Raw genomic sequence first — 14719 nt, forward strand, 5'->3', positions numbered from 1 at the left:
GTGCGGATACAGCTGCAGGAGCGAGTGAACGAGCTGCAGGAGGTGAGGGCCGCCACTGCCCTGCTCCCTCAGCGCCCCCCCCCCCCCCTGCTGGCCTGTGGCCCTGCCTTGTCTTCATCCGGTCCCCACTTCCTTTTCTCCATGACTGCAGGAAGCCCAAGAGGCTGACGCCTGCCAGGAGGAGCTGGCCATGAAGGTGGAACAGCTGAAAGCTGAGCTCGTGGTCTTCAAGGGGCTCATGAGCAATGTGAGTGTGGCCGCCTCACGCCGGCAGAGCGGGCCCTTCTAGTTTGGGCCCTTCGACCCTCCCCCCGGGTTTGCTGTACTTCTCCCTCTGCCTGCCCCCACCCCACCCGCATTCAAGAGGAAAAGAAGACACTGAAGTCTCAGTGTTGTGTCTGAGAGGCGGTGTGGCCTTAAGCAGTTAGTTAAGCAGCCAGATCCCTGCTATCCCTGCTCTGCTACCTGAGTGCAGTGTGGCCCTGGCCCGCCCCCCCCCCCCCCCNAGCTGTCCTCAGCGGAGGCCGTGCTGGCACAGGCTTAGGCTGAATAAGCGCTCGCCATTCTTGTTCCTGTAGTACTTTCCCCACTGTAGCCCCAGTGGCCGCTCTCTAGCAGCACACGCTCTGGGAGGGGCCCCTGCGGGTCCCGGGCCACGGCCTCCAGGGCTCCCCCAGGGTTCCCCGTGCTGAGGGCAGGACGTCCAGGAGGAGGGGACATCGGTGATGTGTGGCTGGAGGGATGAGTGCCTTGTCGGGGCCTCACTGGCCCTTGTCCCGGTGCCGGCTGCCTCCTCACTGCTCCCTGCGTCCCTGGACAGAACCTGTCTGAGCTGGACACAAAGATCCAAGAAAAGGCCATGAAGGTAGATATGGACATCTGTCGCCGCATCGATATCACGGCCAAACTGTGCGACGTGGCTCAGCAGCGCAACTGTGAGGACATGATCAAGATGTTCCAGGTGAGGGCGCCCGGCCGCCCTCGGCCCCAGGCACTGCCCACAGCTTGCCAGAGCCAGACGCCCTCAGGGGAGGGTGGCTGCAGGCCGAGACCCTTGGAAGACTTTCCCCTGGCCCCCGGGCCCTTGGTGGGGCGAGGCTGGGGGGGCAGGGAACAGCCTCTGAAAGGGAAGGTTTGGAAGCGTTTCTAACGCCATCTCTCCCTTCCCTCTCTCTCCTCTGTCCGCCTCCTCTCCTCTCTTTCTCTCATCTTTTCTGGCTTTCTCCACAGAAGAAGCTGGTTAGTTTTGCTCTCATGCAAGCTTTTTAATGTCCCAGTCCCAGTTTCTAAACCACCTAGGCCTCGGCCATCAGTTTTGACCCGCTGGGCTTTTTGGCACAGATTTCTTTTCCGGTCTCTGTTTTCCTTGCTCTTCCCCCCCTTTCCTCTACCTCTTTGCTTCATTTCTGTGCCTTCTGCGGCTTCCCAGACCTGGATATTGAGTCCGGTTCTCCTCTGTATACACCGTGTCCCCCTCTTCCTTGCGGCCAAACTCTCTCCTTTCAGTTGGGTCATTGCATTACGAAGATTTTGTTTTAGAAGACAAGCCCTCTCTAGCCATTACGCACATCTCAGTGTGGTCACAACAGGCCATTTCTCCCTGGGTCTTACCACCCTATTTTCTGTTTTTTCTTTTTCTTCCTTCTCAGTCCGCAGCCCTGTCCCCATCTGTCTGTCTGCCTGTCTCTTGGTGACTCTGGTGTCTGTTCCTGTCGTTGTAACTGTGTCTTCTCTCTCTGCCCGCCTGCCCTCCCTGCTGGTTCATGCTTCTCCTCCCCTCCCGCCCGACCCCCCNCTGCACTTGTCTCCCATTAAGGTCCCATCCATGGGGGGGCGGAAGCGGGAGCGCAAGGCGGCCATCGAGGAGGACACCTCCCTGTCGGAGAGTGACGGGCCCCGCCAGCCCGATGGGGATGAGGAGGAGAGCACAGCCCTCAGCATCAACGAGGAGATGCAGCGCATGCTCAACCAGCTGTGAGTCCCGAGCCCCCCAGGCCCACCCTCAGCAGCCCCCCAGAGGCCGGAGCTCCCCGACAGTGGCCCTCAGCAGGCAGGAGGCCCCCGCCCCCCTTGACGGCGGGCTCCCTGTTTCCAGGAGGGAGTATGATTTTGAGGACGACTGTGACAGCCTGACTTGGGAGGAGACTGAGGAGACTCTGCTGCTGTGGGAGGATTTCTCAGGCTATGCCATGGCAGCCGCAGAGGCGGAGGGAGAGGGAACGGCCCNTTGGCCTCTCCCTTCCTTCCCCTTCCGCTCCAGCAGCAGGAAGACAGCTTGGAGAAGGTGATTAAAGATACTGAGTCCCTATTCAAAACCCGGGAGAAAGAATATCAGGAAACCATTGACCAAATAGAGGTAAGGCTGTGGTTGAGGCCGAGGCGCACAGGTCGTGAGCGGGGCTGCGGGATCCCGGACACCAGGCCTTCCCCCTTTCTTTTGTGGGGGTGGAACCCTAAGATCGCAGGCTCTCAAGGGAGGAGGACAGATGTGGGCTCCAGTCTCAGCCCTGTCACCTACCTTCTACCACTCCAGCTTCTAACAGGCTGCTTCCGCGCTCTCAGCCTGTTGATTTGTCAAGTGGGACCTTTTCTTTTTTTTTAAGTTTGAGAGAGACAGAGAGTGAGTTGGGGAGGGGCAGAGAGAGAGGGAGACCCAGAACCCCAAGCAGGCTCCACACTGTCGGCGCAGAGCCTGATTTGGGGCTTGAACTCATGCACTGAGAGATCATGACCCGAGCCAAAATTGACAGACGCTTAACTGACCGAGCCCCCCAGGGGCCCCTCAAGCGGGATCTTCACCATACGTCCCTCACGGGAATGTTTGAAGAGCAGATGCAATGAGGTACACGTAGTGCTGAGGGCAGCGTCTGTCTCCTAGTAGGCGTACTGCAGGGCGGTTTTAGTAGTAGTGTCACTACTGGCCGTGTGGTAGTGGAGTCCACTAAGAAGTGGGCGTGAGCTTCGCTGTTTCTTTAGTTCAGCCTTTCACCTGATGGAGGGAGCTCCGCTGTCACCCCCTGGTCACCCCCTAGCCCGAAGACCCTTCTCGAGATGGCAGACGCTGGGGCTGCAGGGCCGCCTTTGTGGCACCCTGGGTGGAGGGGCTGCGCTTCCTGGTGCCCTCCTGCTTGTGGGGTGCGCCCTTCCCTGAGCACCCGGCGTGGGGAGGACACACGTGGGCCTCTCCTCAAGCCCACGTAGCATATTGACACCCTGGCTTGTCTCATGCTGCCCGTTTCTTGGGACAGAAGTGGGCAGATGATTTTCCTACGTGCCCATCCTCCTAACACACACCAAGTGGTCCTGCTCCTTTAAGCCAAACCTGGTTTTGTTGCTTGCCCAAGCAGACAGGTGCGAAGTTTTCAAGGCGCAGCTGGGTTTCTGGTCTCTGCTGACCAGAGGGGAAGGGAGAGTCGCTCTCCGCTTGCTCCTTGACACCATGTCAGTCTTCCTTCTCTCTTGCAGCAGATTGGCTTTAGGAGAGGTGTCGGGAGAGCTGATGGGGTGGGGGGTGGGGTCTTTGGGTGCAGCGCTGGCCCTGGTGACCCATCCTGGGGTCACTGGGATGGATGCAAGGAACGTTCATTTCCTATTGTCGGTGGTAAAGCCAAGGTCCAGGTGGAGGGTGGGAAGGAGTTCATCCTCTCTGGCTAGTCCCAGCCCTACCCTCTGGTGACAGTGAGTCCGCGGATTTCATTGGAGGCCTTTAGGTACCTCCCAACAGTGGTGGCTGCCTCTCCTCACCCCTGCTTTAAAATTTAAAAAAAAAAAATTTTTTTTAACATTTATTTATTTTTGAGAGACAGTGTGCGTAGGGAAGGAGCAGAGAGAGAGGGAGACAGGACCTGAAACAGGCTCCAGGCTCCGAGCCATCAGCACAGAGCCCGATGCGGGGGTCAGACTCATGAACTGAGAGATCAAGACCTGAGCCAAAGTCAGAGGCCAAACCGACTAAGCCGCCCAGGTGCCCCCCTCACCCCTGCTTTAAGTGTGTGAAGTAAGGGGACAGGTACAGATGAGCACAGACGCTGGTGGTGGTCCCAGCCTGGTCTTTGGATGGAATACAGCTGCTTCATTTCCTTCTTCCCTATCCTAGTGAGGGATGGGCCCCAGAAGCTAGTCCCTTCCCTTGCTGCTCTGCTTAGGTGGGGAAGCTGGGGTGACATCTTGTTGTCTTCCTGGACTGAGCACATCCCACTGCTCTGGAGCCAGGGCTGCCACCAGAGCTGTTCTCACCAGGGCTTATGACCCGTGCAGGCCATCCCTTCTGTCTGGCCCTGTGACCCGGTTTCTTCTCCCTCCGGGTCCCCATCCTCTCCCAATGCAGTTTGGATTAGTTCTGGGTGGTTTCCTCCATCCAGTGTGGATCATTCACGGGTCGTCTCCTCCCCTTCCCTGTGCTCCCAGGCAGTGAAGCAGATCACCTCCAGGCACTATTATCCCGCCTCTCCTTTGGGCCCCTGTCCTTTGTACCCCAGACAAAGAGAGGCAGCACTTGTCTCTGGCCCAGATCTTTTCCACATCGCCCCGCCTCTCAGCTCTGCCTCAAAGCCTGTGGCAGAATCTAGCTCAGAGGGAGGCCGTATTTCCTTGAGTCTGAGCCCACCTTTTGCCACATGTAATGTTTCTTAAGTCGGGACACATCTTAACAGCGGTAGGACATCGGGTGTGGCAGAAGTCTTTCTGTTAGACCCTGAGAACGGCTCACACCGGAGACCAGCGTGATAAGGGCAGACTGGGCCTCTCTCAACAGCGCAGGGCAGGTGCCCTCCTCTGGGCCACGATGCTGGATGCTGTCGCTACTGGAGAAAGGTTCATTGCATAGTTTCCCATCTTGGGGCTGGGCACGTGCAGAGATGAGTAAGACCTGGGGCCGGGAGCAGGGGCGCCTGGGTGGTTCAGTTGATTGAGCTCCTGACTTCGGCTCAGGTCATGATCTCGAGGTTTGTGGGTTCAAGCCCCTCATGGGGTTCACTGCTATCAGCATGGAACCCACTTCAGATCTTCTGTCCCCCTCTCTGTGCCCCTACCCTGCTCATGCTCTCTCTCTCTCTCAAAAATAAACATTAAAAAAAAGAGGCCCATGGCTGCCTCCCAGGAGCACCCCAATTAGTCAGGGAGGCAGACAGGGTGCAGCATTGTACCTGGCCATGCAGGAAGCCCAGGGAGGGTGCAAAGCTGTGCATAGATTGTCACCCTGGGCTCTCTGTCCTGTCTACTTATGTCCCTCTTGTCACTGAGGGTCTGCAAGAATGCAGGCCTGTAGCAGAGACCTCGGCCTTCCTCTGTAGGCAAAGATCCCCAGGAAAACTAAAAGGAATGATAGTATATTGGTGCCTTCTGGCTTGATCTGACTCATTTATTTTTTTATTTTATTATTTTATAAAAATGTTTATTTAAAAAAATTTTTAAATGTTTTATTTATTTCTGAGAGAGAGAGGGAGACACAGAATCTGAAGCAGGCTCCAGGATCCCAGCTGTCAGCACAGAGCCTGTCGCGAGGCTCGAACCCATGAACTGTGAGATCAAGACCTGAGCTGAAGTTGGACGCTTAACCAACTGAGCCACCCAGGCACCCTAAAAATGTTTATTTTTGAGAGAGAGAGTGAGCAGGGGAAGGGCAGAAAGAGGGAGACAGAAGATATGCAGCAGGCTCCTCGCTTTGGGCACAGAACCCAATGCCGGGCTTGAACTCATGAACTGGGAGATCATGACCTGAGATGAAGTCAAGAGTCGGCCACTTAACTGACTAAGCCACCCAGGCACCGCCATCTGACTTGTGTTTAAATCAGAGCCCTCACTCGTGGCCACCAGGGCTCCGTGCCTGGTGGTGCGCCTTTCGCGTGTTAGCCTCAGGGGGGCTGGGGGCAGGGGCGCTGCTGACCTGCGGGGTCTTGTCCTGCGCCTGACACAGCTGGAGCTGGCTACGGCCAAGAACGACATGAACCGGCACTTGCACGAGTACATGGAGATGTGCAGCATGAAGCGGGGCCTGGATGTGCAGATGGAGACCTGCCGCCGGCTCATCACCCAGTCTGGGGACCGGTGAGGACCCCCCGCTGGAGCGTGGGGCGCGGCCTGCCCTCTTCTGGCCTCCTCCCAGGGTGCAAGCGAGGGGTGGGGCGTCAGAGGCCCTTGGTGGGCTTGAAGACCCTGCAGGGACCTTGGGGGCAAATTTTTATTTAAAGTCAGAAGCACAGTTTGTGCATTTGACCCTCTGTAAGTTATACCTCAACAAAAAAGTAAGTTTTAAAAAGTCACAAAAGTACTACAGAGAGACACAAAGCCGGGGCCGCCAGGTCTGTGCTCAGGCAGCACCTCTCGTGCTGTGATGTGAGACACTTCTGAACTCTGAGCCTCCTAGGGTCCCCGAGATAAAGACAGGGACTACACCCCCATCAGGGTGGGGCGGGAGGGATTCCGCCCGCTTCCCTCGCCCCACACCTGCCCTCACCCCTGCGGGCCTCCTGTCCTTGCCTGAGATGGTGGTCACTGGCCTCCCAGAGAATCAGGCCACTGGAGAGGAGAGCCAGCCTCATGAGGATTCCTGCCTGCCCCAAGGTGACAACCGGTGTTTTTTTCTAGAAAGTCTCCTGCTTTCACTGCGGTCCCGCTTAGCGACCCGCCGCCGCCGCCGCCAAGCGAGACTGAGGACTCCGATCGCGATGTCTCATCTGATAGCTCCATGAGATAGGGACGCACCTCCAGCCTGGCACCCCGGGGCCCCACCCAGCCTTCCGGGAACTCGCAGAGGCAGAGGGGTGGGGGGTTCACAGAAGGGGAACTTCATCCGTCCCGCCCGCCGCACCAAGCCTCGCCCCTGGGGACTTGGGCACTTCCCTCTCTGATTTCCTGCCTTAGTCCTTGACCTCCAGGGTTCTGAGGTGTCTGGAGTGAGGCTCAGCCCGCCCTGCCCAGACTGCCCTGCCCCCACAGCTGGGGCTCCCTCGCCTTCACGCGTGGGCGTCTGCTACCTTCTCATCTTCAGAATGCTGCCAGAGCCATGGTGGCCCCTTACTTGTCCATTGAGTAAGGAATGTGGTCGTCAGATCTCCTTTCCATCTCTGTGGCCTCGAGCCAGCTTACTGTCTTTGATTCTGTACTGGTGCTAACTGGCCCAGGCACTGGTATGAAGTGGGTTAGGCTGGTCGTTCCAGGGCTTGTGCCACAGGTGCAGTGGGAGGGGGCTTCCTCTGAGGGGCAGCTGAGGGGAGGCAGGACTGGGCGCTCCTCCCCCCACCCCCGTTGTCATCCACCCGTGGATGGCGGTGATGGGGCTGTGACCCTTCCCTCGTGGAAGTGCCCTGCATTGTAGGGGCCTTAGTGCCTCCGGTCTCGGTGGCTTCTGGATCTGCCTGGGTGCCATGCTGGGGAGGGAGACGGAAGCTCTTGTTTGTTTCCCAACGCTGAGGGCAGAGAAAAAGGTGAAGCTACCTGTGTGTGTGTGTGTGTGTGTGTGTGTGTGTGTGTGTGCCCGCGAGTGCGTGTGGTGTGTGCGTGCACGTGTATGTGTGCTCAGGGTCTCAGTTTCTTCAAGCATCAGCTGAAGATGTGCCTCCTCCGTGTCTGTGGTACGTTCACTGAGAGCAGCAGGCTGAGAAGATGTCCCGGACGAAAAGCTTGGGAGAAGCTGGGGGGCCGTGAGTGCGAGCCCCTCAGCAGACCCGCCTGCGGGGAGCTATGCTGAGTGGACACTTGAATGGAGTCTTTAATAATAATGAAAGTGGCGAGTATTTATTGAACGCTGTGTCACTGTTTCAAGCACTTTCTGGTAGTGGCTACGCCATCCTCTCTGTGAGGCGCACAGTGGTTTTCCTCACTTGACACCGGAGCAGGTGCAAAGTAAGGCCCCGGAGGTTGTAGGTAACTGGCCTGTGTAGAATGGCAGGTGGCAGAGCCAGGGCCCCTGCCCCCGCCCGCAGGGCCCTCCCCCACACACGACGGCAGTAATCCTCTTAACACTTGCCCAGAACACTACCCTTTTTCCTGACCATTTACTACACAGCGCTGGGTGCTCATAGCCGACCTACTGGAATCCTTCTNACGACGGCAGTAATCCTCTTAACACTTGCCCAGAACACGGACGGGCGGTGGGCATTACCCTTTTTCCTGACCATTTACTACACAGCGCTGGGTGCTCATAGCCGACCTACTGGAATCCTTCTGGAAAAGCTTTAGGGGTTGGGTGGAAAAGCTTTAGGGGTTGGGTGTAGCGTTATCACTTTGCAGAGGAGAGTAACTAGGGCACAGGAAGGTAAATATCTGACTCAAGACCTCCAGGCTGTGAGGCAGGGTGGAGTTCACACCCTGGTGGTTCGGCTCTGCCCCGAGTTGCTAGGGCTTTGCTTCCGAGTGACCAGGTAACCAGGCAGGGCTGCAAGGACCTGGTGGCCCAATTCCTAAGCCCTAACTCCCTGGGCCAGTGTTTCTCCTCTACAGGGATAGTTTTCAGGTAGAGGCAGCCAGGTGACCTGGTGACAAAAGGGCCTTGTCCTCTGAGGTGGACATGCCTCTTCACATAGCACCTAGAAGCCTTGGAGGGAAACTGAGCGAGGCAAAGTGCAGTCAGGCGGCTCTTCTAATTAGCGCATGCCCATGCACACGTGCTTTTGTAGGGCATGCTCAGTTGGGCCCAGGACCTCCAGCGGAGTCAAGGTGTGGTCAGGGTATGCTGAGCCTTTCCCGGGTGCTTGCAACAAGGTCTGTTTCTCTTTGGCACCAGCCTAGCTCCTCTCCCCTTTACCCCAGACCCTGTAAAAACCTTAAGAAAACAAACAAAACCACACCAAAAGCTCACAGGAGTTGGCTGGATACAGTATACTTTATTGATGGTACATGGTAACATAGGGCTCCCCAAGCCCCTCCCCTTCTTCAGGGGGTCTGGGATGGAAACTGGAGGTCAGGAGATTCTCAGGTGTGTTGGGGGATGAATTGGGACAAAGACTCCCCAGCAGCTGAGGGTCTCTCTTCTCCCTCTTGCTGGGGCTGGTGGTCCAGGGGGCTCTTACTCCTTGGAGGCCATGTGGACCATAAGGTCCACCACCCGGTTGCTGTAGCCAAATTCATTGTCATACCTGGAAGAAGATCAAGAGTTAAGGGCTCTCTTCACGAACCGGCCACCAGAGGGCGCGACACTCCCAACCACACTCTTAGAGGTGTTGCTCCACACCCTGGCGGCACCATACCAGGAAATGAGCTTGACAAAGTGGTCGTTGAGAGCAATGCCAGCCCCAGCATCGAAGGTGGAAGAGTGGGTGTCACTGTTAAAGTCGCAGGAGACGACCTGGTCCTCAGTGTAGCCCAGGATGCCCTTGAGGGGGCCCTCTGATGCTTGCTTCACCACCTTCTTGATGTCATCGTATTTGGCCTAAAAAGGTAAAAAAACGAGATGGTTGGTTATTCAAGTTCCAATCTTGCTGTTTTACTCAACACAAACTCTGAGCCCATGAATCCTTTCCCAACTCGTACTCACAGCTTTCTCCAGGCGGCAGGTCAGATCCACGACAGACACGTTGGGGGTGGGGACACGGAAGGCCATGCCAGTGAGCTTCCTACAGACAGGAAAGCAGGGTCGGTACTGCTCCTCCCATTTCCAGACCCCTGCCCAGGGCAGAGAACAGCAAGGAACCTTACCCGTTCAGCTCAGGGATGACCTTGCCCACAGCCTTGGCAGCGCCAGTAGAAGCAGGGATGATGTTCTGGGCAGCCCCTCGGCCGTCACGCCACAGCTTCCCAGAGGGGCCGTCCACGGTCTTCTGGGTGGCAGTGATAGCATGGACTGTGGTCTGGAAATATGGAGGAGGGAGTGAAGGCCTTGAATAGCACTCCTCACATCATCTACCCCGATGTCCCCCCTCCCTGGGGAAGAACTAAGGGATAGAGAGTGACCTGAGCCAATCCCTTAGCCCCAATGCCCCCTCAGCCCAGGACCCCGTTCTAAGAGGGGAGAAGGATCGAGTCCTGGGTGAGAAATAAACACGCTGGGCACTTTCCCCATCACCCATACCATGAGTCCCTCCACAATGCCGAAGTGGTCATGGATGACCTTGGCCAGAGGGGCCAGGCAGTTGGTGGTGCAGGAGGCATTGCTGAAAAAAGGAAGGCAAGTCAAGAACATGTCCGCCTGGTAACACACAGTACTATCTGGCCACCTCCCCACTCCTCTGCTGTGCTCACCTGACAATCTTGAGAGAGTTGTCATACTTCTCGTGGTTCACACCCATCACAAACATGGGGGCATCCCCAGAAGGGGCAGAGATAATGACCCTCTTGGCCCCACCCTTCAAGTGAGCCTGAGGTAGAGAAGTCATTGTAATTCATGCTGCCTTTCCTCAAGGGTTCCCCATTCTTCCCGGGATACCACCCCCACCCCCACCTTGACTCTCCCTGCCACTCACCCCAGCCTTCTCCATAGTGGTGAAGACCCCAGTGGACTCCACAACATACTCAGCACCAGCATCACCCCATTTGATGTTGGCGGGATCTCGCCTATAACGGAAGACAAGTTGAAAGCTCACGGATAGGGGGTACCATGTGCCACCCAAGGCAGTCACCCCATCCTAGTACCTCCCTCAAAGCAAATTTCACCCTGTTCTGTCTCCTGCACTTACTCCTGGAAGATGGTGATGGGCTTTCCGTTGATGACAAGTTTCCCGTTCTCAGCCTTGACTGTGCCGTGGAATTTGCCGTGGGTGGAATCATACTGGAACATGTAGACCTGGAGGGACAAGTGAGGCCGTCAAGGGGCTGCGCTTCAGCCAGGCTCTGCTCCCTACTCCAGCTGTGGAGTCAGCACTCACCATGTAGTGGAGGTCAATGAAGGGGTCATTGATGGCAACAATGTCCACTTTGCCAGAGTTAAAAGCAGCCCTGGTGACCAGGCGCCCAATGCGGCCAAATCTGATAAAGGCAAGAGGTGTGAAAGAATGAAAAAAAGAGTCTAGAGAATTCTCCCAGGCATGGAAACAGCCCTAGGCCAATTCATCCTCTTTCAGAGGTTTAGAAGATGGCACTTCCCGGCCTCTGGTCAAGTCCCAAGAGGTCTAATTTTATCTTTCTTGAGCAACTCTGCCAGGACACCCCTGCTGTACAGCACGGCCAGGTGATGCCTGCCCAAGAGATGCATAGGTTCAGAGGCTGGCCCAGCTCCCCAGCCACCAGAAGTGCTGCGAAGGAGCAACGGCCATGCAGGGCTCGGCTCTGGCCACCCCCGCAGTCTGGACACATGCCTGGCACATGGCATTTATCTCCCCCACTATCTCTGCCCTCCCTGGGAATGCTTGTTCCCTGTCTGGCCCAGCGTCAGGCTACACCCTCCGGGGAGCAAAGACTTGCACACTTAGCATCACCAAGCTCAAAGGGCAAGAGTAAAGGTCAGAAATTAACTGGATGGGGAAAGCCCATCTCTTCCTCCAAAACAGAAAGAGAAGGGGGGAAAGGAGTGCTTCTCAACTCCCTAATCTCAAGGCTCCGGTTTGCTAAGCTACATGTCCCTGCAAGCCCTCTTCCAAAAATCAGGAGTGGGAGCGACAGATGTGCTGGGGTGGGTGGGGGCAAAAAGAGTAGTAGCCCAGGCCCCAAGCTGCAGAAAGGTCAGGCAGCTATATTTAACCCCAGATTAGACTGGAAAGGGGATCTGATTTCTGGAAGACAGAACGGAGAGAAGGGCAGGATTCCCAAGACACCTAATCCTCCCAGTGACCTTTATAGCCTGGCCTTTAGGGTCGGGTCAGCTCTAGGTATGGACGGAAGAAAGGAGCTTCGAGGAGAGCCAGTGTGATGAAAGGGGCTGCTGCTACAGAAGCCATTTTGTGGTGGAAAATTTCTACCCATGACTCAGCTCCCCCAACATGGTACTAAGCTGTGCTACCACACCTCTCCGGAAAAGGGGGGGGCGGGGGAAAGGACACAAGTACTCCCCCAAACCCAGGTTTCTGATTCATCAGAGAATCCTCTAAGAAAAGCAAGCCTGAGGAGAAATGTGATTGACAGCTTAAGGGATGGTCTACGGTCAGAGTTCTGACGTCCAGCTCTTTTAAGAGCAAGACCCGGGGGAAGCCTTGCCTCACCTGGCTTACGGGATAAAGGCGACTCCACCCCACACAGGCAGAATCAGGAGGGTTAGTCATAGGCGAGGAAGGAGGAACAGTGAGGAGCTAAGGAAGGTTGCCTAACGGTGGTTCATTCACTTCCTTCCCCGTTGCAACATGGCGGCCGGGTTCTCGCAAATGAGCCCTTCTAGCGGGCTCTGCACTCAGCTGAGCACCAGGCATCCCGGTAGGTGGGGAGGCGGCGGGCTGGTGGGGGAGGGGCTCCTTCCTGGCACGTGACCCCGCAGGGCGCGAAAGCAAAGAAAGAAGCCCCAGCTAGGGGATTAANGTAGGACCACCGCACCCACGTCCCCCACGCGCTTGCGAAGACCTGAGCAAAGCAAGGCCCGCAGACACGGTTCGCCCGGGGCCGCGGGGCTCGATGCCCCACCCTAGCCCACCCCCTAACTCACCCGTTGACTCCGACCTTCACCATCGTGTCTCGGGGACGCAGCTGCGGGCAGAGAAAGGCGAGCATTAGAGCGCGGGGGCGGGCGGCGGCTGCAGTCCGGCCGCTGCCCTCCCCTCCCCCAGGCCTCCATTCCCACCCCGCGCGCGGGCACGTCCGTCCTCCCGTCCCTGCAATGCGGGGGCTCAGCTACACGCCCGACCCCGCGGCCGCGCCGCCCACCCCTGGCCCGCGGGCGCNGGGGAAAAGAGGGTGTGCGGGCCCCGCCTCCCGCCGGCCGGCCCAGTCACGGCCCAAGGGCGCGGAGGCCTGAGCTACGTGCACCCGTAAAGCCGCGAGTAGCAGGGCCTGATTTTTTTTGCCCCACCACCCCCGCCCCGTTCAAGTGTGCACGCACCGAGCATGTGGGCTAGCGACAGAGTGGGGGGAGGGGACTGAGCCGGGCCCAGGGGAGTAGGGGATCGCTGATGGCACCCCGGACGGCCCTGTGGGTATGCAGGAGGCTGTGGACTCCAGGGCCGGGCTCCCGGTGACATCGGAAGACCTCCGGGAGCCAGGTCCTCTGCACAGATAAAACAGGAAGACTTGGNCAGAGGAAAGGCCCGGGAGGGGTCGGTCGGCCGGCCCTGCCCAGCCCCCAATTCGCCCTCCCCAGGCCCTGGCTCCCGGCCTCTCTGGGCCGGGGGCCTGGGCTGGCACTGGGCAGTGGGGGCCTGGAGAGGAAGGAGGCTCGGGAGGCGGCTTGAGGGGGAGGTTTCTGCACTGAAGGTCAAGTTGTCCTGCAGCTCGGTAGCCCAGAGAGCTGATAATTGGGGCGGACAAACCAGGCCCTGTGTGCACCAGCTGCTCTCCCCCAGGCGGGGCCGGGCCTCCCACAAAGTCGCTCCCGGGAGACCTGAGTGCCCGCGCCGCCCAGGCTCGGAGACAGTGCCCCCTTCATCGCCTCCAGCCCCGGGCAGAGAGCGGGACGTGAGGGCGGAAGTCCCTCCCCATCCTGGGACGTGCTGGCCGGCCCCAGAGCCAGGGACTCCGCTTCCCTGCCTGCGCCCAGGGGATGTTGGGGGCAGGGTGAGGAGTAGAGAAGAGAGAAGTTGGGAGGTCTTGGGCACGTGGTGGGAACAGGCCCCCAGCCCCACACGAGGTAGAGGAAGGGATCCATTCCCCTCCAACAGTCTGGAGCCCAGGCCGCGCCAGTTTTGCGAGCTGAGGACAGAAGGGTTTGAACGCTTGAGAGGATCGAGGGTTTGGAAGGGGGTGGGGTGGAATGGACATGGCCCGTTAGCAGGTGCTGGGGGCCCGGGATCCAGGGGCCTCTTTGCTGGCCCAGCGTAACCTGAGACCAGCCCCCTTTTCTAGCTGAAGAGCCTGTGGCTAAGTTTAGCCCGCCTGGTGATAACCTTTGCTTAAAAGGCCGAGAGCACGCTCTCCTCTCCGGTGCCCGGACTCCATCCCTGGCCCCTGCTCTCTCTGGGCCTGCCCTCCCTCCTCAGGCCCCAGAGCCAAGTCTGTATCTGTCTGGCAGCCTCGGGCGTGGTTGGTTCCCAGGCTTCTGACGAGCCCCAAGAGCAGGGCCAGAGGGCACCTAATGGTGACGGGGTGGGAAGTGGCACTGGCGGTCTGCTGGGGCCTGGCATGGGGACTCAGCAGTCCCTGTTCCATTCCTGCTCATGCTCAACCAGGACCATTAACCTTTCCATGGAAAGGGCCTTAGGAGCCCCTCCACGGCCCAGCACTTTGTGCGTGTGGGAGGCACCATCTTCTCTCTGCCTCACGCATGTCATTTCTCATTAGTGTCTTCTGCCAAAAGGAGGCAGCTTGGTGCCCACGGGAGCGTTCCTGATGCAGCCTGCCGTTGTCATGGCGGCAAAGACACCAGTGTTGTCAGGAGAGCGTGCTCACCGCCTCCTGGTCCAGGTGACTCAGCAGAGAAGATGGACGCTGGGGGGACGGGGGGGCAGGCTGAAGCAGCAGCTGCACGGAGGGCGGCCTTGCAACGGTTAAGGAATCTCCTGGTAGACAGACTGTCTCCACAGATATTATCTAGAGCTGGAGGGGATCAGGACCTTCCATCTGCTCAGCCGGCTTGGTCAGTCACCTGCCTTGGAGATGGGCTTAGGGAGCCCATCTAAGGGAGCCCGTCTCTTAGGGGAGGCCAGAGACTAGTTCTGGGTTTAGATAAGGGTTTCTCCACCTCAGCACCACTGATTGGCATTTTGGGCTG

The 14719-nt window shown here is 58.0% G+C and overlaps 2 protein-coding genes across 2 annotated transcripts in view; one reads left to right on the forward strand and one right to left on the reverse strand.

Moving 5' to 3' along the window:
- IFFO1 (intermediate filament family orphan 1) overlaps positions 1 to 7742 on the forward strand; it is a 12341-nt gene extending 4599 nt beyond the window's left edge. The window contains exons 4-11 of the mRNA XM_077759019.1: positions 1 to 42; positions 152 to 247; positions 821 to 961; positions 1817 to 1974; positions 2096 to 2222; positions 2261 to 2356; positions 5915 to 6045; positions 6586 to 7742. The exon at positions 1 to 42 is cut by the window's left edge and continues 10 nt beyond it. Of these exons, the coding sequence (XP_077615145.1) occupies positions 1 to 42; positions 152 to 247; positions 821 to 961; positions 1817 to 1974; positions 2096 to 2222; positions 2261 to 2356; positions 5915 to 6045; positions 6586 to 6694 (900 nt within the window). The 3' untranslated portion in view covers positions 6695 to 7742. The remainder of the gene's footprint in view (positions 43 to 151; positions 248 to 820; positions 962 to 1816; positions 1975 to 2095; positions 2223 to 2260; positions 2357 to 5914; positions 6046 to 6585) is intronic.
- A 1051-nt stretch (positions 7743 to 8793) lies between these two features.
- Positions 8794 to 12731, reverse strand: GAPDH (glyceraldehyde-3-phosphate dehydrogenase). Its single transcript, XM_077759131.1, has 11 exons — positions 12721 to 12731; positions 12503 to 12543; positions 10800 to 10899; positions 10611 to 10717; positions 10398 to 10488; positions 10177 to 10292; positions 10007 to 10088; positions 9634 to 9785; positions 9473 to 9551; positions 9186 to 9367; positions 8794 to 9074 (listed from the first exon to the last, which is right to left on the reverse strand). Exons 2-11 carry the CDS (start codon positions 12523 to 12525, stop codon positions 9005 to 9007), a joined length of 1002 nt encoding a protein of 333 aa, XP_077615257.1. The 5' UTR covers positions 12526 to 12543; positions 12721 to 12731; the 3' UTR covers positions 8794 to 9004.
- Positions 12732 to 14719: the final 1988 nt, after the last annotated feature.

Source organism: Crocuta crocuta, unplaced genomic scaffold (assembly GCF_008692635.1).
Source record: "Crocuta crocuta isolate KB4526 unplaced genomic scaffold, BGI_CrCroc_1.0 scaffold72, whole genome shotgun sequence".
In the NCBI taxonomy this organism is placed as follows: Eukaryota; Metazoa; Chordata; class Mammalia; order Carnivora; family Hyaenidae; genus Crocuta; species Crocuta crocuta.